Raw genomic sequence first — 26,540 nt, forward strand, 5'->3', positions numbered from 1 at the left:
AAACCAGCTTCCCATAATTTGGGAATGCTCCCATCCTCAAGAAAAAGATCACTTGTCCAGCCTGTCGTCAGAGTAAGTGGGAGATTAGCTTCTTGACAACAAACAAATTGCTATGATTCTCATCTGGAAACACCTGCTTTCACAAATTTTAAATCAATGTGTATCTTGATCTCCACTTCCAACTCGGCAATATAAAAAGTAAACAAGTGAATGGTACAAAATACAGCAACTGTGTTTGATTGACCCTAAGCCCAGAGCTACTTAAATACATGGGATCTTAAAGGGGACTATTATCCCAATCCATGTCCCCGAACCAGGGGATGAATGCAGCCAGGGACAGCGGTGACAAAAAGGACTGTCCTTGAGTAACAAGGCAGGTGGTCATTATCTCCAACACCATAGCCAAAGGGCTGGTCACTGTGCTTTCACCTCTGGCCCCAGACACAGAACACACAAAGGGACAGTGGTGTTTTCAATATCTATTTGCTAGCAGCTGGGGCTGCCTTTGCTTGGAAGCCTTTCATGGGGAGAGTCTCACACATTGACAATATGAAGCCAAAGCTTAGAGCTGGAAAGAGAACACTTTGGGCCATGAAGTTTTGTCAAGATGGAAAACCCTCTTTGGGGTAGGCCTGCTATCCTTGTCTATGTCATACCCCACCCCCTTGTACTGGTGGGAATATCAACATTATAGGCCCATGGCAGGGAGGGGGAAGATGAACATTCTGCTGGACAAAGGTTTGCTTATATGGTCTGCCCACTCACAGGGCAAGAGGTCCCACATAAAATCTGAGAGCACAGCCCAGCCTCAAACTTTAACCACATGGATGGTCCTAGCCCTACTGCTCAAGGAAATGGCCTCCCCTCCCACAGACACTTTAGATGACCCAAAAATGTCATTCTAAATCTATTCACCAAACTGAGGCTTCCCTAAACCACTGGCAGAGAAACTCAAGATTCAGGTATAAAAATTGAGGCTAATGTGTGGTTTTCTTCCAGTCCCCAATTTGGAACCGAAGCACTTAAAGATTTAAAGTCAGTTATAAAAACAGGTGAATTCTCCCACCGAGAAATGGACCATCTATAAAGGAAGTGGAGAAAGACTGTGGGTGTGTGGGTGGGGATTGTAATTAAAATAGTCAAAATTTTATTCACGGCCAAGGAGGGCACCTATGTTTATTAGACATGTGTATGCATCCTAGACCTGGCTCTAGTAGCTTTTTGAATCTTATTTTCTTTAATTCCTCTAGTAGAGCTAAGGAAACAACTTCAGAGAAGTGAAGTACATACTGCCATTTCTGCCCTAGAAAATGTAGTGTGTCGACATGAAAGAAACACTGGGATGAACATGAAATCAAATGTGATTCTTGTTTGGGGCTGATGTTTAACCATTTGGAGCTACGTGGCTTTACCCAAGGCCCTGTCCCCGGGGTCCTACATTTAGAGCTTCCAGGCAGTTCTCATCACGACAATGAAATACACATCGGTGTCAATGGATGCGCTCACCCCTGCATAGTAGTTCATAAACTCCTCGGGGGTCACCTGCAGGGGAAAAGTCAGAAACAAAAACAAAACTTTGCCTCCCACCACTTCAGTGGAGGCCCATCTCCAGTACCTGTAAATGGGAGGGAAACTTTGGTCAAGGCTTTTTAGTGACACAGATCAAGAAGAGATCTCAGACAAGAGGAAGCAGTCAAGTTGAGGATGACCGTGAGGGGTACAGAGGGGAAGATGGGTAGAAAGTCTTGAAAATTTCCAGACCAACCTAAATGGAAAGTGAGATACAGGTTCTCGCCTTTCTTTAAGAGCAGGAGCCCATCTGTTTGGATAAGTGCGACTGAAACTCAGAATAAGAAACAAGTTTCTTTAGCGGTAGTTAGTATGGGCTTTCTGTGACACGTCAGAAATAGCGCCTCAGGTTCTGGGTCAGGGCAAATAACGTTTCACCTTTCAGAAAGTGGGATTCTGTCCTGTGGATAAAGAAATAGATTTCTAGTGAAATACTCCACGGCTTCACGCTTTTTTAAGATAGAACTTACTCATTTCAAGGCACAAAGTGAGTAAAAAAAAAAAGGCACCCGCTGCTCCATGCATCTCCACCTCACCGGGGGTGGGTGCTCTCTCCATCCTGTGCCTATAACGGTCTCTTTGGAATATCAATTAATGTGTTTACCTAGGCTAGAATTTTATATTACTTTCGTTTTAGAAAGAAGAAACAATAGTTATCCATCTTATTTTTGACTAGGTGTAGGCAATATATACGCTGTAGTTCAACCATACTGGCTGAAGTGATTAGGTGACTCAGGAAAAGAACTGTCTTCCTGTTTGGCTGAGCTCTCTAACCAATCAATTTAGCCCAAAGTACAGCCCGGCTTACATGGGAGGACACAGAGACAATAATGATGGCTGTTTAAGAAACGTATTGTTCTCTAGTTAGTCCTCAATTTTAAGTGTCACAAGGGATTAAAAACATCACAAAAAGTGAAACCCAGAAATAATTCAAAACCCCTCTTCCACAGAGTGCCCACCTATATCTTCTAAGAATCATAGGAGCTGATTAACTCACTTACCTTTTTTTGCTGCAATCAGAAGTGAACAGAGAAAAAAAGTCACAGGATCCATATTTCTCTCCCTGTACCTACCCCTCACACAACCCCAAAATAGTAAAATGCAGAAGGAAGGAAGTCATTGGACTGAACTAATAGTTAAGCCGGGCTTTTCAGTGGCCTAGAAGTAGAAGTAAATATGTGCATAACTTTTACTAAAATTAGAATACCATTAATGTTCTCCTTTCTTCAATCTCTTTACTTACGTCCTCCTTTGCATTCCCCCTTTATCTAGCATTAAACCCCATCTGAGAGTCAGGTTACATAAAACTGGACATCAGAGCTAAGACATTTGATCACTTCAGAAAAGGCCATCAGTTATTCTTAGTGAGGGTTCTGCTTGTTTCCTGAGACTCAACTTATACTGAGGATAGCCTGAATCACAAATCCTATGATGTCCCCAAGTTTGCCCTCATCGTAGTAAATCACTTTTCAGTAATAATGACTACTTAATTATTTTGTTGGACATTAGTAAAAAGTAAGAAAGTGGACACCCCTGCCCTTGGCTAGCCTCTTGACTATGCTACCTTTAGTGGATAGAATATTTATCATATAATGGAGAAAGTCCCACATGGGAGCAATGGAAAATTTGAGTCATGATACAGAATACAGTACCTTTTTCTCTGCTTAAGATTGATTTTTAAAAATCATCAAATAAGTTTAGGTTATTTATATACACTCAGTAATATATTTAAAATAATTTTAATTATTAAAAAATATCTTATATGATATAGACTAGACAACAAGACCCATATTCTCTCAAAGGCTAATCTACTTCTGAGAGATTCTTTAAAAATATTTGTAATTGTAAAATAACATATAAAATGAAAACTTCCATACCTAGATATTAAAAAAATAAGAAGTGAAAGTTTCACCCAACTAGGGTAGGGTTTAGAGATAGAATAGGAGAGAGGGTGGCGCCTGAGTGGCTCAGTCGGTTAAGCGTCTGACTCTTGATTTTGGCTCAGGTCTTGATCTCAGGATCATGAGATTGAGCCCTACCTTGGGCTCCATGCTCAGCAGGGAGTCTGCTTGAGATTCTCTCTCTCCCTCTGCCTGTGCCCCTCCCCCCTGCCTACACGCTCTCTCTCCCTCTCTCTCTCTCAAATAAATAGATGAATCTTTAAAAAAAAAAAATCAGAGTGAAGAAGGTTCACTTCATACATTATTTGGTTGCTTTCATACCTCCATCCGCATGGTTTCTGGGACACAGGGTGCTCTGAGGGTAGGATGTGGGGATTATTAATACAGGATCCATTATGTCAAAATCCATGACTACTGTAAACCCCAGGAGCCTTCACGACTACTTGAGAGCTTAGCCCAGACTACTAAAAGTTCACAAATTTGAGCATAATACTTAGTTGAGGAGTCTACTAAATTTCTTGCCTTATTTTAAATTCTGTCTTACTTGGATATCAGCTATATATTTTTTTAAAGATTTTATTTATTTATTTGGCAGAGAGAGACAGCGAGAGAGGGAACACAAGCAGTGGGGAGAGTGAGAAGCAGGCTTCCCGCGGAGCAGGGAGCCCGACGTGGGGCTCGATCCCAGGACCCTGAGATCATGACCTGAGCCGAAGGCAGACGCTTAACGACTGAGCCACCCAGGCGCCCCTCAGCTATATTTTTTAACCATAAATGAGTGCACTGGCTTCACCATAAGAAATCTTAATGTGTAAAACAACTCAATTTGGAAAAGATAAGTTAAGAACTCATTATTCTGTTTATAAAAGAATTTACCATGGAGTTTCTTTACACCAACAGTTCCTTGCACATTTAAAATATGATTCAATGTACAAAAGTCTGAATCACACATCACTTTTCAGAAACATTTTCATTATGTCTTTTGGTGAGATCTCCCTGTAAAACCCTTAGCACAATACCCAGTAGATAAGTAGTCAATAAATGATCCAGATCCATAATTATGCAAATGAGGTTCATGTGCGTATTATATGTAGTAATTAAAAAGAGGCACTTCTGAATCTTTTAGAGACAAGGATCTCAAATATGAATGTGAATAAGAGTCATCTGGGGCACTTACTAAAATTGCAAATCCTTGATCTCCACCCAAAAATGATCAGATTCTGTAGTTCCGTGGTGCACCCCGCAAGGTACATTATTAAAACATACCCCCAGATGATGATCATGCACTGTCAGCTGGGTATTAATACAGGGTCTGTGATATTCAGGTGATACCAAACGCTATAACTGCTAAAAACCCCATTGACCTTTATGAGTATTTGAGAACTTAAGATGGCTTGTTAAAATAAATGTCAAAGGGACAGGGGTGGGAACTTTAAATCAGCTGAATCATAACAACCAGCCACTTTGACTTGGGTTAGAGCAAAGGGCAGCTGAGGTTTCCCCTGGCAATGAGGAGAAGGAACCACCTGCAGAGAGGAGGCAAGTACACCCTGGGATCTCATGTAGAGGTGGGCTAATTTGGGGGAAATGGCAGTTGACTATTTTTCCACTGCCATTTCAGAGATCAAGGGCCAGCAATGTTGGAAGAAAACATATGGTTCAGTTCTGTTATTTCTGTCCCTAAGCATTAGGCTGCCCTACAGAATCTAGAGCACCAGCCCCCCTTTCTTTTAATCCACCTCTGTAATCCCCTCAACTAAAAAGAAGGGTATTTCTCCATCCCCAGCAGGAAAATGTCAGCAGGAAGGAAATAAAGTTTGCCTTCCTAGGCCCCTAACCCCTTGCTAATAAGACTTACCATGAAGTTTCATAGAAAAGTTGGGGGAAATTCCCTTCAGAAGGGGAAGCCTTGTTTCCTATTCCTATCATTGCCATCTTTTGTTCCTTGCTGTGTGACACAGGGGGGTGAGGAAGAACCGTCCCCAGGGTTCTGTGGCTCTGACTGTCAGCCAAGGAGAACACTCCCTTCCCCATCATCAGAGCCTCCAAGACACTTAACAGCTGAACTGGGGCCGAGTTCAGAAGTCCAATCACGGCTGTTGATAAAAGTCATCTCAGCCTGGACACGGTCGCAGAGATACAATGCCTTACCCTACCCAGCTATGCATTTGTAACTTGAAGATACCAGTTAATGGAGGTGGGGTTGTGGCTTTTGTTCTTAAGTTCACTGTAGTTTCGAAATGCAAGTTAATCTCAAAGCCCGCTATAGAGGAAATCAAAGTAAATTCTGTTATCTGGCATTCCCTTTACTGAAAGCCTCCCTTAGACGGCATTCCTACATAGCAAAATGTGATCATAAACAATGTTGTGAGGATGAGTGTGAAAAGCACTGCCACCTCCTGAAACACCTTGTGAATCATATTCCAAAAAATTAAGTTATGGTTTCATTTTGAAGTTCAATAGGCTTTGTTGTAGTCTAGTTCATTGGAACGTGGCTGGCTAAGTATGATAACCATGAAACGGAGTGTTAAATCAAAATATCACATTCTCCAGATGATGGGTATTTAGCTGTATGTGGATCCCTTACCAATATATTGCACACACATATATCTTATCACTTTCTCTCCCAATTTTCTAGATAGTCTCTGAGGAAATATTTTACTTCTATTTATAAAGAATATGTTATACGTATTTCTTAAGGCTTTGGTCCTATTTCCTAATTACAATTACAAATTTGACAAAAGAAATTCCACTTAAGCTCCTGTACTTACCAGTCCATCTTTATCATAGGGTGAATCAAAGTTATCCAGAAATTTCCTGAACACTTGTTCCTCGGTCCATTCTCCATTTTGATACTTAGGGTGGTGTTTTGCGTTATATACCTCCCGAAGATCTTCAATTGTTATAACTCCATCTCCAGTCTTGTCTAACTTCCTAAAAGCTTGCATAACTACCTCTTTTCTGGCTCTAGACATTGGAGGCTAGATAAATAGAAAAAAACACATACACAGACAACACAAGAAAATGAGCTTGTTTTGTATCATACATCATGAAATCGCTGCTTCCTCTCAGTGTTGTATGAAATGGTTTGCATGTTTGTTTGTTAACAAACAAAATGTTTGTTAAACAACATTCATGACAATTACTCCAAAAAGACCCTCAACCTGTTATCAATCTCCTTCCCATCTCCTCTACAGTACACTGACAACTTCTGAAAACAAAACCTCAAATAGCCAACCCAAACCATGTGAAAGCCAAACTTAGCAGATACACTGATTCATGAGGCCACTTACTCTTAATGTAAGAAGAAATTCATTGAAGTCTATTGTTCCATTTCCATCTTTATCAAACCTCCGGAAGAGCTCTTCTGCCTCTTCCTTTTCCATGACCACGGCATAATCATTTAGCCCTTTCACAAATTCTTTGAAGTCAAGGGTTCGGTTATTATTGTCATCCATAATTCGAAACACTCTAAAGAAAATCCACACACACATACACACAAAGAGAGAAAGAAAAAAAAAAAACAAAACAGAGAACAAGGTGTAAGGATGAAGATTTAAAAATGAACCACTCTCGGGCGCCTGGGTGGCTCAGTTGGTTAAGCGACTGCCTTCGGCTCAGGTCATGATCCTGGAGTCCCGGGATCGAGTCCCGCATCGGGCTCCCTGCTCGGCAGGGAGTCTGCTTCTCCCTCTGACCCTCCTCTCTCTCATGCTCTCTGTCTCTCATTCTCTCTGTCTCAAATAAATAAATAAAAAATCTTTAAAAAAAAAATAAAAAATAAAAATAAAAATGAACCACTCTCAAGGTTTTTCAAAGTAAAATACAGAAGCCCTAGATTTTGTTCTGTACCCTCCTTCCAAAATTAGAGAGCCTCTTCCCAGCATCTCATAAAATAAAATGTACTATGTGATTCTAATTCTATGACATTCTGAAAAAGGCAAAGTTATAGAGACAGTAAAAAGACAAGGGGAAGGGGAGAAGAGAACAGGCAGAACACAGGGGATTTTTAGGGCAGTTAAACTATTCTGTACAATTTTATAATGGTGGATACATGACCCTATGCACTTGCTAATGCCCACAGAACTTTATAGTACAAAGAGTAAACCTTAATGTGTACAAATTTTCAAAAAATTATTTAGGAGGTCAGGGGAATTTAACTTAAGCAGACAGTGACAAGAGAACCTAACTGTATTACAAAAGTTTGAAACAATCTCACTGAAGGTGGGGGTGGGGTATGCTGACTTAAGTAACTGTGAAATGAGTAGAGTCTGTAGGACTAAAGGGACAAGGAACCACACATAAGCACTGAACTCTAGTTGATAAAGATATTTCCCATGGAGATTTGAGTTAATTCTGATATGCTATAAGGTATACTGGAATTGAACAATTAAGTAAATAGATGGCAGATAGTGGAAGCTAGGTGTATCACGGTTGAAATGGGAATTTAGATAAGCTAGTTAGGTGTCTGACTCTTGATTTTGGCTCAGTCATGATCTCAGGGTGGTGGGATGATCGAGCCCTGCATTGGGCTCTGCACTCAGTGCAGAGTCTGCTTGTCCCTTTCCCTCCCTCACCACCCTCCCACCGCTTGGACTCTCTCGAGTAAATAAATAAATAAATAAATAAATAAATAAATAAATAAATAAATAAAATCTTTTAAAAAAGGAGAGAGAGATAAGGCACAGGATCTGACCACTGGAGGCTAACAATCTCTTTCTCCTTAAATTTCCTGGTCTTGAGGACTTCTCACACTATCAGAGGGTCCGAGGACAGGCCCTACCAAGCCAAGGGGATGTTCACTGCAGTGGGATTCTCTCCCGTGGCCCCCCGGAGGTGAGCAAGACCGGACTGCCTGAGAACAACCTCCTCCCTCTTCCACGCCCGCCGCTATGGTCACAGCTGCTGGGAGTGTCTCTCTCCATGTCCTGCTGGGGGCCTCCTGGACCTGCACATGCCTCTCCCTTCACTTCCAGTTGTCCCGGTATCTGTATTCTCTTGTCGCAGACACAGCCTTGCTGAATCTGCGACGAAGACCTAAAAATTGTCACAAGGGACTTCAGAGATCACTTCTTCCAAACTGCATTTTATAACTAGGGAACGGAGACCCTAGGAGGCCAAGACTTGCTCAAGGTCATAGAGCTGGTAATAGCCTCACCCGCCTGTGTCCTGCCTCTTTACTTCATCCCCCTGCCACCCCCTGGCCTGGATCTTACCTGCCAAGTCCTTTGATGCCTGCAGAGCCCCTGGCCAGGCACTGCAGTCGGAGTCTTTCAATGGGGTCGGTGGCCGTGGTGAGCTTTTTCTTGGCCTGGATCGCCATCTCCCGATCGTGGCGTGCTGTCCCTGCCATCTGAGAGAATTCACAGCACCTTAGCAGAGCTTGGGCCTCATCACCTGCTTCTGGCTGGGCAAAGGGTCAGCAGCTTCTCCCAGAAGGAAAACACTCTCATCCATTTCCCCGGGAAAAGCCTCGAACCTTCCAGAATTTCCAACTTTTAGCTAGACCAACTATGTGCCTGGTGTATTTCTTGCTTACTTATCTAGTCCTGCGGACATCTGACTTCTCCAGCCTGGAAAACAGTTATAAATAAACAGCCTTTCCCAGATACACTTTCATCTTGCCGAAACCCTCCTCCTGCCATAAAATGAAAAGTCCCACTTCCCTATACTCTCCTTTTTGAGCCACCCTTCTAGGCTTTATTCTTATATTTAGCATTCTACACATTCCCTTTGACACCACATTTAGTATTCTCTTCTTTGGTCTAAACATTAATTTTTATTGTTTCTGTCTTGACTGAGATTCTCCATGCTGGGCCTTCATAATTCCTGCCCATAACTAGCAGGTTTTAACAGGTTAGTGTTCGTTGATACCTGGATTCTTAAGACAGAAAATGGTAAATAGACACTATCTCCTGACAAATAGATATAATATCTTTTTTTGTCTACAGTTTGGCTTTTGTGTTTTAAATATTCAGAAATAGGAGAGGATAGGTAAAGGGAAGCTCCCTCCTGAGAGGTCCCTGAGCCAGATACAAACTCTTGCAGTGAACTTGGGTTTTCAGAATGTGCAGGACAGTGGAAAGCTCTCTGGGCTGGGGGCCTGGAGACCCAAGTTCTAGTCCAGGCTCCAACCCACTCCCTGTGACATCTGAGTAAGTCTCTGGGCCTCTGGTTTCTCTTCCTCTGTCAAGTGGAAGGACTGGATTAAACGATCTTACACTTCCTCCCTGTTCCAAAAACAACTAATCCTCCTATGAGCTCACTGACCCAGTAAATGAGGGATTCTAGAAATTACTTTTCTTAATGTGAGTTGTGAATGAAGGAGCAAGACAGTTGAGGGGTAGGCAGACACAGCATTCAAATGCAGAAAAGATGGTGTTGGAATGGACCTGCCCTTGGCTCAAGGGCCCCTCCTCCCTGGCCAAGTGCTGGCACTTCTCCTGAGGGCCACACCAGGAGCAGATTCTTTTCAGCGGGGATAACAACCCTCAGATTCATGCTCTCTAAGGCTATTCCTCTCCAATACAAGCTGTGAGTTCTCCCCACAAAGATGTCATTATTTAACTTTAGAGAGAGGGAATCTCAGACTGAAACCTGAGACCAGAATAGATAAGTCAGGGATGCGAATGCTCAACTGCCTCATTTCCTACCGCACCTCCTAAGAGCCAACTTATAGGTTCCCTCCTTCTTGATCTGCATTCTGATTCCCACGACATGAATGCAAGTGGGAGTAATTCTTCTCAGTTCTCTTGGACACCAGGGCAAGAAGGAGGCCTTTGTCTGTTAGGTCCTGGCTGCTTTATTGCACAAGAAGAAACTGCTCTGCCCAAAGCTGGGTGGATCCTCCCTTGCTTCCTCCAGCACCGACCGCACAGGTTTACCAGAATTCCAGATGGCCACCCACCACACTTTTGGAGACCTCCCTCTCTGCTCCTAGTGGGCCTGTACAGACAGTGTTCAAACTCATCCAACAATCTCACCCATGGCCCAAAATCACCTGTCTTCCTGGCAGCATTAGCTTTCTTAAAACCTGCGTTTTCGGGCGCCTGGGTGGCTCAGTTGGTTAAGCGACTGCCTTCGGCTCAGGTCATGATTCCGGAGTCCCTGGATCAAGTCCCGCATCGGGCTCCCTGCTTGGCGGGGAGTCTGCTTCTCCCTTTGACCCTCCCCTCTCTCATGTGCTCTCTCTCATTCTCTCTCTCTCAAATAAATAAATAAATAAATAAATCTTAAAAAAAACCTGCGTTTTCCCGTTACTATTTTGTCACCTGATGTCAAGGTGACAACTCCTGGAGGTTGATCCCAGCTTCCAGCCCTAACGCCACCCCCATGGAAGGCTTCAGCCACAGTCGGAACTCTCTCCAATACAAGCACTTCCTAGCCCTGGCCTTGGGCTGCTAGCGGCGTGGGCCCTGGCCTCACCCCGCCCGCCCTCTCACCACGGGAGCTGGAACGGAAGCAATCAGCAATTGTGTGCCCTCCTCATTCTTAAACCCCCCTCAGGGTCTGCTCCTTCCTGCCCCTCCCCCGCACTCAGCACTACCTGCCCAGTGGTCGTCCCCCGCCATTCACCTCCACATTCTCATGTCCACTGCTTGTCCCCGGCCTTTCACACCCCGCCGTCCCCACTCTGGTTTCCCACACCAGCCTATAGGCAGGCGGGGAACGGAGAGACACACAGGCTAAAAACCAGTAATGGGGAGCCGGTGAAATCCGGCTCCCATGTGTGTCAGACACAGCATGAGAAAGAACCCATGTGGGGCTCTTTTTACACACCTTCAAGATAAAATTAAGAACATCAATCATCAATGTTTATTGTGCCCCCTCTACGTGGTAAGCACGTGCCCCGTCCTCACAAACACCTTAGGAGCGGAATTGACAACAGAAACTCAAACAAATACACGTGCATCATGTTCGCAACAGCATTCCTCACAGTAGCCAAAAGGCAGAAACAACCCAAACGTCCATCCACAGATGAACAGATGGACAGACCGTGGTTCCGTTTGTCCAAGGCCACCAAGTGTTCAGATGCACTACTTCCATGTGGACCCAGGTTTGGGATCATATTAACACTGCGTTATCCTCTACTGTTCCCATGCTCCTGCCTGGTCCTTCTGTGTAATAAGTGTAAACATGACCCATGTGAGAAGAATCGACTCATTCACTAACTCAACAGCTATCTGTTGGGTAGATACTGTTGGTCAGATTCTGCTAGGTGCTAGGAACCCAAAGATGGACTAAGGTCTGTCCCTGTTCCTCAGGAGCCCAGATTTCACTAGCAGGTGGTGGTTCCACAACATTACAAACGTATATTTGTACGGTATATTTTTAAATGACTAATTTCATGTTATGTAAATTCCATCTCAATTTAAGAAAAAAAAAAGCCCTATGGGTAGTTACAGCTATGATTTCTATTTCACAGATAAAGCAACTGGGGCGCCATCGATGTGGCTCCCAGGAATTCACACCCCCCATCAGGACAGTGAGATGGCCAAGCCCCTCCTCCCCCAGCAGACTGGGGAACTAAGGCATGCGCTGGGAAAGCAACTTGCTCCAAAGTCTTCGCTGACACCCAAACGTAGACCTTCTGACGTTCAAGCAGAGCTCTTTGTACTTCACCACGTTTGTGAAATAAGACGAAAGAATCTCAAAGCACAGTTAGATAGGATCCACCCACAGGAGAGCAGGGCAGAGTCCAGGAAAGCATCCTGCGGGTTCTAGCCCCCGTGGCCGACCCTACACAGTGACCACGCACGTGGTGACCTCTGGAGGTGACTTTGGTATATTCAGGAAGAAGAAGTCCATCCTCTCCTGTCATGATTCTTGAAACGCCCATGCTGACCATTCGCTTTCATCACTAGTTACCCAGTTCATGGACAAACAGCTAATATGTTCTGTGTGCTGTTTTCAAGTCACGAGTGTCAGAGAGGAAGGATGACTCTGAGAAGCAAGCCCTTGAATAGCGTAGAATCTTAAATTTGATTTAAGATTAACCACTGAAGTCCCATGTTAAGCAGGACAGGAAACAAAGTTTGGTAAGAACTGGGGGTTTCAAAGAAAGCACGGCAGGGAAGGGTTTGGGTGAAGAAGGGTGACACCCTGGGCTTCTGGAGTGTGCATTAAGTCTCCAGGCACGTGGGCAAGAGTCTGTCCCCAAACGTGAGTCACCGACATCACTGCACGGCATAAAGCGTCCCTTGACTGCAGAAGGCCCTCCCTGAGCCTCTAGGAGCCCGCCCGATGATGACAGCAGAGGCGGTCCAGCCCGGCCAGAGCAGGGTCAGAAAGAGGATGCCCTCCCCAGGCACGTGGCCGCAGCGCCACCTGGTGTTGGCACCGCATCTGCGCACTTCAGCAAATGTTTATTAAGGGCTTAGTTTAGAGCGGGTCACCGGGTTAGACTGGGGAAGAAGGAATAAGAAACACAGTGTTTCCAGAGGAGGTGGGGGGAGAGCAACCCACTACTCAGCCACCGCAAATCAGAAGAGGGTGGCTAACCTGCCTTGGAGCGGGCTCTCTGAAGATTTCTCAGAGGAGGTGATGTCTAAGCTTTAATCCTAAAGGAAAGAGTAGTTATCCAGGCTAGGGTCGTGGGGGACGCAAGAAGGAAGGGCACGGTGCACTTCCCAAGTGCCAAGGCCCAAGCGAAAGAGAAAGTGGTATAATTACGGACATGCAAGCGTTCTGGCAGGATTGCCGCATGGTGGGCGGGTGGTGAGATGAAGCCGTTGTTGGGATAGGGAGGGAATATGGGAAGGGGAGATCTGGAGAAAGAGGGCACTGGGCAGGTAAGCAGGCATCAGATCACAAGGAACCTGGGACACATGCTGGGCAGTTTGGATCCTGAACTGAGAGCAACAGGGGACCACAAAGGGCTTCAACGAGGGAGTGACAGTTGGCGTTGTCAAAGAGCCCTCTGATTCAGTGTGGACAACGGGCGGGAAGGTGGCCCAGACTGGGGACAGCCAGCCAGGGGCGAGGTCCCGCTGACTGGGTGAGGTATGGGCAGCGGGGACGGAGAAAGGAAACGAGATCTGAATGTGTGGAGGAGAGGGAGGGCTCAGCGGTGGCCACCAGAGCGCTTGCTTACTGCTCCGCGCCCCCGGCCGCCACCCCCGCCGGCTGATGAGGAGGAACGTTCACCGAGCAGCGAGAAGCAGAGGCCTGGAGACGTGGGGCACAGACCGGCTGGAGCCACCAGCAGCAAAGCCAAAGGAGACTTTGCAGCAGGGCTCACCAGGTCTCCTCCGGCGGGAGCGAGTTAAGGCTTCCTCATCCCACCGTCCTGGCGCACAGCTGCCGGCCGCTGCCAAAGCGCTCTGCTTGGATTTCAGAAGAAGCATTGTGAGGCAGGATATGGAAAAGCAAAATTGCATGGAGGTCTGTCTCTTCACGAGTCTCGGTGAAAAGTCTTCTTGGCTGAGTTCGGGGCCAGATTGAAACTCACTGAACTGTGGACGGCTTAAGCCCCAGGTTATGGTCTTCGGTGTCCTCTTGTGGTAATAATCTGAATTACAGCTCGCTCGTGGCCATAAGCTGAGTTAGGTCTCTGTCTTCGTCTCTCTGTCTCTCTCTCATGGGACTACACCCAACAACCTGCACACAGACGCGAATCTTAAAACCCAAGAGACTGCCCCAGGAATCATTTATCCAGACATCCATAAAGAGAAAGCACCAAGATCTTCCACATCCTCTTTGATGCAATAACCCAAGGAGACGTCTCACTCCACCCTCTAAAGCACACTACCCTCTTTGTTTTCCGGGACATTACACTTCTGGTTTTCCTCTTTTACAAAAAGGATGGTTGCGTGAAGATGCAGAGGGAGCCGAAGCAGGTTTAGTCAGGTCAGACAAACTTTAGAGAAGGGGAGAGTTAGCCTGTAAGAGTTGGGGTGGGGCACGGAATTAGGGAAACATGGTAGGGGGAGCAGAGGGGAGATGGGTGGTGTGCCGAGGAGGAGGAGGGAAAGCAGGTTGGCCTCGCCTGGCTGGGCAGGGATGTGCACCATGATGATTGGACCTGGTTTTGCCTGGACAGTCCTCTTTGCACCCCACTGCCTGGGGCTCTGAGGCAGGGGGACAGGGTAGAGTGAGGGAACCTCCCCGTGAGGAGGTCACACAAGCCCAGCACTGTGAGAACAGTAACCATCCAGTCTTTCCCAAGACTTCTCCTGCCTCTTAATGCCATCAAGCCCAGGCCATGTAGTGAGTTTTGCCTTAAAAACATTTTTAGACATTTCTGTAACTGTTAAATACCTGCACCATTACACTAACCATTCCAATAGCAAGGGACCCAGAGTTGCTATATAGTAGCTCCGTGTGATTTTAAACATTCTTCTATTTAGAGAAAAGAAAAGAGCAAGGCAATGTCACAAGTAGGTAGCTGCTGCTTAAACTGTAGAGCTTCAAAGTCATTCTTAGGAGATGAAAGGCATACTGGCCTTCTCTCAAGCCAAACCTTTCCCCATCTTCCAGCTCAGGCTTGACCCGGTGCCTAAGGCCATCCCCATGGGGAGGGAGGACAGGCGGGGGTCTCTAGCCTTTCTCTACTTGGGAATGGGATGTAAGACTCAAATTTTGATTTAGACTCAGTGCATCTTTTAATAATTGAAATGCCATCCAGGGGTGGGGTGAGGCATACAACAGATGGTGTTTGAAGGCAATGGTTGGGAAATATTAAGCCATCTCTACTGACTCCATCCAGTCCATTCGATAAACTAGTTACTGCTATGTGATAGATGGCAAAAGCCTGTAGTTCCTCAAGAGTTTCCCTTAGAAAATGCTCCTCTGGAATAAATTAGATCCCAGGGCTCAGAATACCCTAGCAGGTGGCTAGGAGGTGTCCCCTCTGAGACTGAAATGAAAGACTCAGACGATTTGAGGAAAGACATGGTTTCTGCAGTAGAGTCCGGGAACCCGCACCCCCAGCCCCAGTATAATCACAGGTGTGGGTCAGTGTTGTTGACATCCTGGGGATCCTTCGTTGAACCCATCTGAGCTCAATTCAGCTAACCAGACCCTTAGCATCTCTAGCTACTAATAAGGGACCGTGCTAATTCTTCAGACAGTATTATAGAGCTGTGCTTCCACTGATTTCACCCACCCTGCCCTCCCTCCCCGTCCCAGGGGATATTTGACAATGTTTGGAGACATGTTTGGTTGCCACAACAGGGGTCTGGGGTCCTACTGGCATCTAGCGAGTAGAAGCCAGAGATGCTGCTAAACATCCTACAATGCACAGGACAGCCCTTGACAATCAAGAACCCTCCAGTCCAGAATGCCTGACGTTGAGTAGCCCTGCTGGAGAGAAAGAACTGGGAGCATCAGGGACAATGAGAGCATTAGAGGTGTTGTTGAAAAATAAATGTCCATGCCCCACCCCAAGCACAGTAAGTTAGAATCTCTAGGTGTGAGTGCAGGGATGGGCACGGGGCTCAACAGGGGGCTCAAATTCACGGCCCTGCAATCAAGACCCTGAGCTGAGATCGAGAGTCAGACGCTTAGCTAACTGAGCCACCCAGACGCCCTTCAGAGGGTTTTAATGTGCGCCAGAGTTTGAGAATAGAAGCAACAGGAGTTACAAGGTCCCTCTAGTGGCAGGAGTGAGACCTTGAGGGGAGGGGCTAGAGGAAAGACTGTAACATAACCCAGGATAAACAAACTGAGGGTTCTAGAGGGGAGGGGGGTGGGGGGATGGGTTAGCCTGGTGATGGGTATTAAAGGGGGCACGTACCGCATGGAGCACTGGGTGTTATACGCAAACAATGAATCATGGAACACTACATCAAAAACTAACGATGTAATGTATGGTGATTAACGTAACATAATAAAATTAAATTTAAAAAAATTCAGGCATGAAAAGAAGTGGTAGTAACCGCAATTCTAACGGCTCCAGGGCCACGGCCGTGGCTCAATGCTTTACACGCACGAGCACATGGCCTCAGGTGGCAGGTTCTATCAAATATTGCCGCCCTGTTCCAGGAAGTCGGCACTGACCCAGAGAACCCTGCTCACTGGCCTGAGAAAGTGCCAGAGGCGGTGACAGTTAGCTCTGACACCTGACTGTGCTCTGCCTATGTCCCCACGTTCAACAGCGACGTCACGGTGCTCATACACTGCTTTGGGAATTCAGCGAAGGTCCATGAAATGAGAAGGAATGCAAAAGCTTCAAGGAAGTGACTGCCTCGGAGGGCTGAAGGCTTTCACAGCAGGGGAGGGAAGGGGGGAGCAGAGCAGAGCAAAGCCAGGCCACAGGAGGGTCCTAAACGCGCACCCTCTCCCTCCGGCCTCAGGGTCCTTGCTCAGTTAGTAGAGTGATGTACAAGGTGTTGGGTTTTCGTTTGTTTGTTTTCTGAAATCTAAATTCAAAGCTACTGTGCTGATTATCTTCCATTATATTTACTCTTTTCCCACAAATTATTTTTAAAATTCTTCCACAGCATATGAATAGAAGAAACAGCTGGGTTTTGTTTGGATTGCTAACTTCCACGTCGATCTAAAGTATGACGGTGTGTAATCCATACTTTAACATGAGCACACTGGAAATGAGATATCACTGAAGTCTGGCATCTTATTGGGTTCCCTCTGTGCCGAAATACATTTTCTCAAGATGTGTAAAATTCATGCTTTAGCTGTTGTCCACAGGCACGTTTCTCTAGAGCCCATGTCTGCTCAATCATAGTCTTTTATTCTTTCTGCTGATCTTTGGGATGTGATTTAAGTCCTCGTGTTACTGTTTATGATATGGCATGATTCGAGAATAATGTTTTATAAATATCAGTATTGTAAAGTGCCTACTTCACACATCTGCTTGAAATTTCATTTTATTAATTCAACCAGGGCTGGGATTCAGGCTCAGTAAGGTAGGTGGCTAGGGTGCAATGTTTAAGGAGGCCCTCAATCTCAGGACTGTGCAAATGTCAACCTTGCACTTGCCCAAGCCTAAGAGTCAGTGCCTCCTTAAATATTGTGCCCTAGGTGCTACTTTGCCTCACCCTAGTCCTGGTCCTGAAGTCAATGTATGTTTATTGAACACCTGTTATGTGCCACACAGTAGTAACGAATGAGACAGCCAAGGTCCCTTCCAGGAGTTTGCATTCCTCAGAATAGTTTTAACTTTGTTGAATTTGAACTACATCCAAACATTGCAATTGGTTTATTCTAAGGTCGTTCCACTCTCCTGTGACTGCTGCATTCCTCTTTCAGTTGGGTGGCCACGTGAATGAGTTCTGGCCAGAGACTCAACTAAAAGTACTGAGGATTCTGGGAGAACTCTTCCATCTTGTTTGCCTCTTCCTGCCTTGAACAAGAATGCAATGTCCGGAGACATGGCAGCCTTTGTGCAGTCATGAGGAAAAAACCAAGGGAATCACAGAGGATACCAACTTGTAGCCCTAATATCACTGTGCTGCTGAACCAAGTCAGCAACTGCCTAATTCCACACTCCTGTCATGAGGAACCTATTTGCTTAATACACTGTTGGTCAGGTTCTCTGTTACAGCCCAAAGTATTTCTAACTGATAGGATTTGCAAGAAGCTCCCCCTGAGAAGTGGGAAGGGAAATAATGTAACTCCATTATAATCTGTTCTCTCCGTAGAATTTTATCAGCATTTAGCAACCTCTGCAGCATTTTTGGCTACAAAGAGAGTGAGAAATACTGTTTAGCCTTCTATTCAAGGACCCATATAACTAACACAATGTGATACCAGGTTTACTAAAGCACAGAGGCCCCAGGGTTATGAGATCCTTATAATGAGCATCCCCTGGGAATCTCTGGAGGCAGGAGGCAACGTAATAACACTCTCCTTGCTGTCTCCTTCTCCATCTTGCTCTGCCTTGAGTCTCTGGGGTTTTTACCAGGAAATTGCTTGCAATCTATTCTGGTCAGGCATCATGATACATGAAAGATCTTAAAGAAGCAGAGTAAGAAAAGATCTAAGCTACACAAAAGTAAGCAAAGATTTGGCTGGATTTATGTACAAAATGCAAAAAAATAATAATAATAAGACAAAAGAAAAATGAAACTTTTGTTCCAAACTCCCTGGTTTTAGTGACCAGGCAATGTTCCAATATCCCACTTTTCAGGTACTGTGAGACCTTGGCCTCAGTGATTTCAAACCCACTGTGAAGATAAACCCCAACTGTGTATCTTCTACTGCTTTTAGATGGGAGTAAAGGTCTGACTACCATTTGTATTTTTGCAACATTGGAAACAAAATAACTTACTTAGTAGCTATTTTATAGTCACTTATAATGCTTCCTTTGGAGTCATTTGTCTATATAGTGTTTATTTTATTGCCACTTAGAAATCCAGCCAATTATTTGCATCTTGCAGGCTCTTAACCCATACTTCCAGAAAACCAACAAGTGTTGATGGATAGAAATCCAATATCAGAGTGACAGCATCAGTGTAGACTGGCATATCAGACAGGAATTGTGTCCAGCTACTCATAACAGAAACAGGTAATTTTCTCTGAAAATGATAGAGGTTTGTTTTCCTCTCACGTAAAGAAGTCCATGCCCCAAGAAAGTATGATCTTTCTACCTAACTGTTGTTTTTAGCCTCAAGGTTGCCTCCAGTTACAAAAGAACCATAGCTGTTCCCACCATTGCATCCACACCCCAGGCAGCAGAGAAGAGTGAGGACCAGAAGAGTGTACTTGGTGGCTGAGTCATCCCTCCTTAATGGCTCCCACAGGACTCCGCCCAACTCCTTCCACTGAAATCCCATTGGCCAGTCCCATAAAGGAAGCTGGTGCTATGGTCTAAATGTTCATACCCTTCCAAAATTCATAAGTTGAAGTCCTAACTCCCAGTATTAGGAGGTGGGGACTTTGGGAGGGATTTACATCATGAGGGTAGCACCTCCATGAACGGAATTAGTGCCTCATAAGGGAGGCTCTGGAGAAATCCCGTGCCCCTTCTACCACCTGAACAGCAGAGTGAAGGTGATGGCTCTAGACCAGGTAGACGGCCCAACCAGGCTGGTGTCTTGGTCTTGGATTCCCAGCCCGCAGAATTATGAGAAATACACTTTTGTTCTTATAAGCTAACCAGTCTAGAGCAGCCCGAACAGATAAAGACAGCTGAGAAACCTAATTTTGGGCTGGGTACTTTGCCATCCTTCAGGTTGTGTTTATAAAGAAGAGGAAACTGGCAACTGGCACTTTCTGCCACAATTGGCACAAGAAATAGAGTCCTTCTAGAAAGTGTGTGAGCACATCCAGATCAGTTTATTCCACGACATCATGCAAAGCAACCAGATCACCCTGACGGAGGAGACTGAGGTGAATCCTGGAATCAGAAGTTAGCACATTGATGATTTCGGGGCTCTCAACCTCTGTTCCCCCAAAGAAACTAAGATCCGCTTTTCTCTGGGTAGTTATCAAGAAGACCCTGAGTTTAAGCCAACATAACCTAAAATGATCTAGACCTGGTGACATCAAACCACAGCCCATGGGCCAAATTTGCCCCTCCACCTAGTTTTGTAAATAAAGTTTTATTGGAAAACAGCCACGCACATTTGTTTATGTGTTACCTGTGGCTGCTTTCATGCTACGACAGCAAAGTTCAATAGTTGCCGCAGAGACCTCTGGCCCACAAAGCCCGAAATATCAGTTTGACATTGATTACATTGCTCTTTCAATCTTCTCGACCTATGCCACTCTCTTCGAAACCTTGTCTTGAAAATCACAGTAAAATGGAGATGAACTCACTCACATCACCTGCTCCAAGTCTATAAAGGTACAGACTTTGTCCTCCCTCCCCCGAAGGAAGTGAGAATTGCCTCCCATATAAGGATAATCTCCACCTACAACACAAATTCCAACCCCTCTTCAACCCTCAGCCATCAGTTATGCCCCTTTCCTCCCCTCCACCAGCTCCTCTTTTTAGTTCATGAATCTGCAGTGGTCCCTCCATCCTAGACTGCCTCTAGCTCTCTCCCTTCAAAGCCCACCTATCTGAAGGAGTCTTGCATTTCTCCACTTTCTCACGTCCCATTCATACTTCAGTCCACTGCAGTCTGCTCTCCACTGTCCCTCCATTGAGCATTCTCTCAGAAGCACTGCCAACCTGATTGACAACTTCAACTGTCACTTCTAGTTTCTATTTCACTTTGCCCAGCAGTTGACTCTATTGATCATTCTTCCTTCTTGAAACTTCTCTCTCAATGTCTATGAATCTACTTTCCTCTGTCTCCCTTCCTCTCAGGTCTGACCTACTTTGCCTCTCCCTTGTCCTCTGCCTGCTTTTTAAAATGCTACTGTTTCCCAGGATTTGACTACTTATCCTCATCATGCTCTCATGCCATCCCATGGCCATTTTAGCCACATCCACTGACAGAATGACGACTCCCAAATCTTTAACTCATGCACTGTCCTAGCTTCAGAGTCAGATTTCAAATTTCCCACAAAATGTGTGCACTTCAATGACCTACAGACAACTCAAGTTTAATGTTCCAGAACCAAGTTCATTATTTTTTCCTCTTACTCCTTGCCTCAGGAAATCATACCACCATTTCCCCAGGTCATTACCTTTGACTCCTCCTCACACTCTACATGGAATCAGCAGCCAAGTCCTGTAGAATTTCACCATCTTGACACCCCTTGCTTCTCTGTTCCTTCCCTCACCTCCATTGCCATGGATACCACCTTAGTCCAAGACCTGGTCACCTCCCATTTCCACTATTGCAGTTACCTCTTAGCTGATTCCTTGTCTCTAATCTTCCTCCCCTCCAACCATCCTCCAGATGACTGTCAAAGCAATCTTTAAAAATTGGAAATCTGAACTTCATACTCTAAAAAACGCTTTGGTGGCTCCCCACTGTGTGCAGGAAAACAGAAAATATCTTAGCATTTGAGGTATATTCTGGCCCTGCCTGTCTCTCCAGCCTTGTTTCTAATATTTCTCCACCCCTTTAAAATCTATTCTGCATTTATACCCACTCACATTCCCCAAACACCCTATGGTTTTCTGTCCCTGTGCCTTTATACATGCCATCCCACATTAAGGAATACCTTCCCTCACTTGTTGGACTAGAGAAGTCCTGTTCTTCCTTGTATAGTCACTATGGTGAAGCCTCACATAACTACTCTTGCCAGAGTGAAACAGCTTGCATCTTTCTTTGTATAATCTGTGCAAAACCCAAACAGTGTCCATGTTGAATCCTGATGCAACTCTTCGCTTTCAGAACTGCCTCTCCTACTAGACTGTGAGGTTCTTAAGGGCAAAGGCTGTAAACTTTGTGTCTCCCATCATATCATCAGCACTTAGCAGGATGCTACTAGATTGCTATTGGAATTGATCATTGCTATTGTTATTAGATCACTGTTATTTGAATATAAATAGAAATTAATGTCCACAATTTAAACCTCAATATTTAAGATGCACAGTTACAAAATAAAGACATTTCTGTAGTAATAAGATTTTGGTTAAAAAAAGAAAAATAAGAGCTCTAAAAACAGGAAACAATTTCATCTACTTAGTATGATTTAACTGCACCCCAGACTAAAGGCAAGATAAACGGTATTGCTATTTAATAAGGTCCTTTTCAATTTTGTGATCAGTCAAATCAACTCCACAATTTTTAGCAAGCTCTGTCCAGCCCACTTTAATACGAATTCTGTTTTTGTTTTCATTTTTTTAATCTAAGTGGTTAGTTCAGCAGGGTATGGCAGAAATACCACATCTTCCAATGTCGGAAAAACCAAGGTCTGAATCAAAGCTCAGTCTCTTAATTGTATTATGACTTGGAGATATTTCATCTTCTTGAAGTTCAGTTTTTTCACTGGTCATACAAGCTAGTGGAAGCAATTCACCCAAACACTTCCCACCTCGGTACCCTGTGCATAGTGACTGCTCAGTGATGTTTATTTCCTTCACCTTTACAGACTAAAATTGATTTCTATACCTTTTTATCTGAGCATTTCTTCACAAAGATGGCAAATCCTCTCCCAGAACCATGCTATTTCCTCCTTAGACTGACAACCAAGAACTCTCATCAACTGCTGGTTTTCTCTTTAGAGAGTAACACCTTCCAGTCTTCTTTCTCTTTCTTTCTTTGTTTAGCTAAAACTAAACAAAGTGGTCAAGTCAGTATAATAGATCAAAAACATTGATTTACCTTAAATGCTAACCTGCTGCCACCAGTTGCTGGGAACTGAAACTACGGACGCTCTCCCCAGGTGTGTGTCTGGGAGGGCTCAGCCCCTACGATCCCCCTTGGCCTCCTCCCAGTCACCTTCCCCCGCAGTGTTGCTGGCCGCCCTCTTGGCGCTGATTGCACAGCTTGGACTCACTGAAGCAGAGTCACAGCCTGATTGGCTCAGTTCACTGTCAATCCCTACCCTGGCCCTGCCTTTTCTCAAGTTTACACTTTTGTTGCCTAGGAAATGCGGTGGCTGTGAAAGCCCAAGCAGCTTCCCAGGGAAGGAAGCCAGCAGGAAGAGTAGCTGGCAATTGTTTGGTTTCAAGGACATCAAAACTTGCCTCTTGGTTGTATAAAATAATGTTCAGCAAAAAAATAAATAAATAAATTTAAAAATAATAATAATAATAATAATAATAATAATGTTCAGCAAATTGCCTTACTCTGTTAGGCAACCCCTTCCTGCCCTTCTGTTGTCTCCAGATGGCATTCTGCTAGGATGTCTCATTACCTCTCGGGTGAGACTTAAAACCTCAACACACAGGAGATGCCACGTGTAATTCTAAGTGATTCAAAGCCCTCTCTCCTTCTCCACAAGCTCACACTGACAGGATGCCATTCCGTACAGTTTCCACCCTTGGTGTCCTCTTTTCTTCTTTCTTCTCCTCCCGCTTCTCATTTCTCTTTTTACACTTGTTCCTTAGCAATGAATTTGCCAGATTAGAAGCAGTCTAGTGTCCTGTTTAGAAAACAGTGCCTAACTCACACTCTCCTTCATTCTTGTACCCATGACATCCACCCAACCTCATCATTTCCACCCTTTCTCTCACTTCTGTCATGAAGTAGTCCAAAAAAACTGGGACTCTAATGATGAAGACTGGAGTTCCACATTCTCTTCTGCATTGTACGTTATATGGATTCTCAGATGAGTGTGATCATTGATTTCTATAATCTCTACAGAGGACATTGTATTTGTCTTGTTCACTTCTCACCCTCGCACTGGAGATCAAAGAGGTATACTCTCTGTGGATTTTAATGAAGATTTGCCTTGGTTGAAGGAATTTCCATCGGAGTGTGACTTGAGGAACAAGAAGGGGCCACTTGCAAAATAAGTCCTTTGTCTCTCTTTTAGGATAAATGCTGTTTTCAGAAGGCCCCTCTCTATGGTACATGACACCCACCAAGCAGTAAAAAACTATTGACACTGACAAGGTACTTGATGTGCGACCCACTTCCACTTCAGGATAGCTCTGAGTGCCTTCCCCACACACCGTTAGCTTTTCATCCAAAAACATGCCTCCTTACTGCAGCTGACCTCAAGGTACTAAGCTGTATCATTCCATTTTCACTAAGTGAAATTACTAAACTAAACTAACCACTGAGACAAGATGCACTGCGAATATCAGATAGTCTACCTTTCAATTAATTAATCGGTAAGACTGCAGGAAGCCACGTGAGAGGGCCAGCATACTCCGGATCATCTTTGCATCTTCTACAGCCCACAGCACGATGCCTTGTACAAACAGGGAATCAGTCAATGTTGGCTGAGTCAAATTGTTGAACTGGGTAAAATGTACTCATATTAAAGACATTCAAAATATGAAATCTAGAAATTGTTCCTTGGACTAAGTAGAAGTTTGCTTAAACAAGTGGGTGGCTCAGTCGTTAAGCATCTGCCTTCGGCTCAGGTCATGATCCCAGGGTGCTGGGATCGAGCCCTGCATCGGGCTCCCTGCTCAGCGGGAAGCCTGCTTCTCCCTCTCCCACTCCCCCTGCTTATGTTCCCTCTCTCACTGTGTCTCTGTCAAATAAATAAATAAAATCTTTAAAAAAACAAACAAGTATTCCATTTACCTCCTTTTTCAAGGATAATTGGTTGACATTTAAACAAATAACCATCTCACAGTAGCCTGCAATTAGGATGTGATAAACCAAACAACAGAAGATTGACATGGGGGGAAAGCACATCCATAAGAGCATTTACTGTAGGAACCAATACGTGATCGTAGTTGGTGCTAATGTAGAAACAGATAAGCAGAAGAATCATTACATAATGAAGGAAAACATAAATGACAAGTTGAACTTCATTTCAGAATCTTAAAATGTACCTCCAAATACATGTATTTTATATGTAGATACTTACTTACTGTGTGTCATATTTCCTGCCATTTAAAGATCAACAAATTAAATAGTTTGCCTGTGTTTATCATTTCTCAAATGTGTTATTTTAGGTTATAATTCTGGAACCATGCCAGGTCCCACGCATAAAATAAACTTGGATTAAGTCTGATATATGAACCTGATCCCTTAGTCTGTTTACCATCAGTCCTCTGATTCTTCAAGAAGTACCTCCAATTCTTATACACACTACTTCTTCTCTCTTCAAAACTATGCTAGCTCTACTACTTTAGAAATTATTAAAATGTATCTGTATTTCTAGTTATATTCAAATATAACAATAATTCATGAATACTACATTTTAAGGGACTCAACAGAGTGACACTGAAAAACACATCTCACACATAGAGATTTTCAAATCAATTTTAAAGTGTAATTTGTATACAACAAGCTGCATCCATTATATGGATATCATACAAATGTTACTCCATTCACCTACTGATGAGCGTGTATTTTTTCTTAGTCTGGGGTTATTATAAATAAAGCTGCTATGAACATTTGTGTACAGATTTCCAAGTGGACATAGGCTTTTATTAACTTGAGTAAATATCTAGAAGTGGAATGGCTGGGTCATGTGGCAAGTGTGTGCTGAACTGGGAAACTACAGAGCGATTTTCCTGCGTGGCTGCACCATTTTCATGCCCGACTCAGCAATGGAAAGGGTGTGAGTCCCAGTAGCTCCGTCTTCCTGCTAACTATTCATATGATCAGTCTTTTACATTTTAGTCATTCTAGTAGGTGTGCTATGATACTCTGGTTTTATTTTTCATTTCTCTAATGACTAATGTGTCAAATAATTTTTCTTTTTTTTTATTTATTTTAATTTTATTGTGTTATGTTAGTCACCATACAGTACATCAGTAGTTTTTGACGTAGTGTTCCATGATTCATTGTAATTTTTCATGTGATTATTGGCCCTTTGCACATCTTCTTTTGAGAAGTGTCTGCTCAAACCTTTTTGTTCATTTTTATATTGGTTGTAAGATTTGTTTAGATATTCTAAATACAAGTTCTTTGTCTGAGAAATGTGCTGCAATATTTTCTCCCAGTTGATAGCTGCTATTTTTGTCTTCTTATGCATGTCTTTAGAAGAGTGAAACTTTTTCATTTTGATAAAATCCAATTTATCAAATGTCTTTCTTTTATGATTTGAGCTTGTGTGATCTGAACAATAAATCTGTACTACCGTACGAGTATACTGACTTTCCTTTAGAATGTTCATAGTCAGTGTTCTCATTTAGGGTGATGATACACTTTGAGTTCATTTTTCTGTATGGTATGCACTAACAGTCAATGTCTTTTTGTGTATGTTATTAAAGAAAAAGATCAAAGGCCATTCAGATATCAGTTGTTCCTGTACAATTTGCTGAAGAGATTTTTCTTCTCCCAATGACTTGTCTGTGTACCTTCTTCATGAATCAACTGAAGACGTCCTTGTGAGTCTATTTCAGAGTTTTCAAGATACACTTGGGAGTGGTAGCCAGAAACAAACCACAGAGGGCTTGTATTCCATGCAGTGAGAGCCAACAAAGGATCGGAACCAGGGAATGATGAGATCAGATGTCCATACCATCAAGGCCATGTTGACAGTCTGCCCAGTGGAGGAGGTTTCAATGGAATGGGCTGGAGGCATCATCTCCGCTCACTGGCTGCCTTGGATCAGATTCCCCGGATGGAGGTGGAGCCCAGGGAAGCAGCAGGCACAGAGTTGGCCCCCCTAGTTATAACTGTTCAGGGAGGA

General features: G+C 44.1%; 1 protein-coding gene across 1 annotated transcript; it reads right to left on the reverse strand.

Moving 5' to 3' along the window:
* Positions 1 to 1,440: 1,440 nt before the first annotated feature.
* Positions 1,441 to 8,823, reverse strand: LOC118006522 (calcyphosin-like protein). Its single transcript, XM_034999203.1, has 4 exons — positions 8,687 to 8,823; positions 6,764 to 6,941; positions 6,242 to 6,451; positions 1,441 to 1,542 (listed from the first exon to the last, which is right to left on the reverse strand). Exons 1-4 carry the CDS (start codon positions 8,821 to 8,823, stop codon positions 1,441 to 1,443), a joined length of 627 nt encoding a protein of 208 aa, XP_034855094.1.
* Between the last annotated feature and the right edge of the window lie 17,717 nt (positions 8,824 to 26,540).

This window comes from Mirounga leonina, unplaced genomic scaffold (genome assembly GCF_011800145.1).
Source record: "Mirounga leonina isolate KUSES-001 unplaced genomic scaffold, KU_Mleo_1.0 Mir_97, whole genome shotgun sequence".
In the NCBI taxonomy this organism is placed as follows: Eukaryota; Metazoa; Chordata; class Mammalia; order Carnivora; family Phocidae; genus Mirounga; species Mirounga leonina.

Bases quoted from the DNA above. Each gene is read 5' to 3' on its own strand.
- LOC118006522 (XM_034999203.1), bottom strand. From the start codon at position 8,823: ATGGCAGGGACAGCACGCCACGATCGGGAGATGGCGATCCAGGCCAAG. The intron at 6,452-6,763 runs GTAAGTGGCCTC...CTATTTATCTAG, and splicing joins AATTTCTTCTTACATTAAGA to CCTCCAATGTCTAGAGCCAG. The intron at 1,543-6,241 runs GTAAGTACAGGA...TTTCCCCTGCAG, and splicing joins CCTATGATAAAGATGGACTG to GTGACCCCCGAGGAGTTTAT.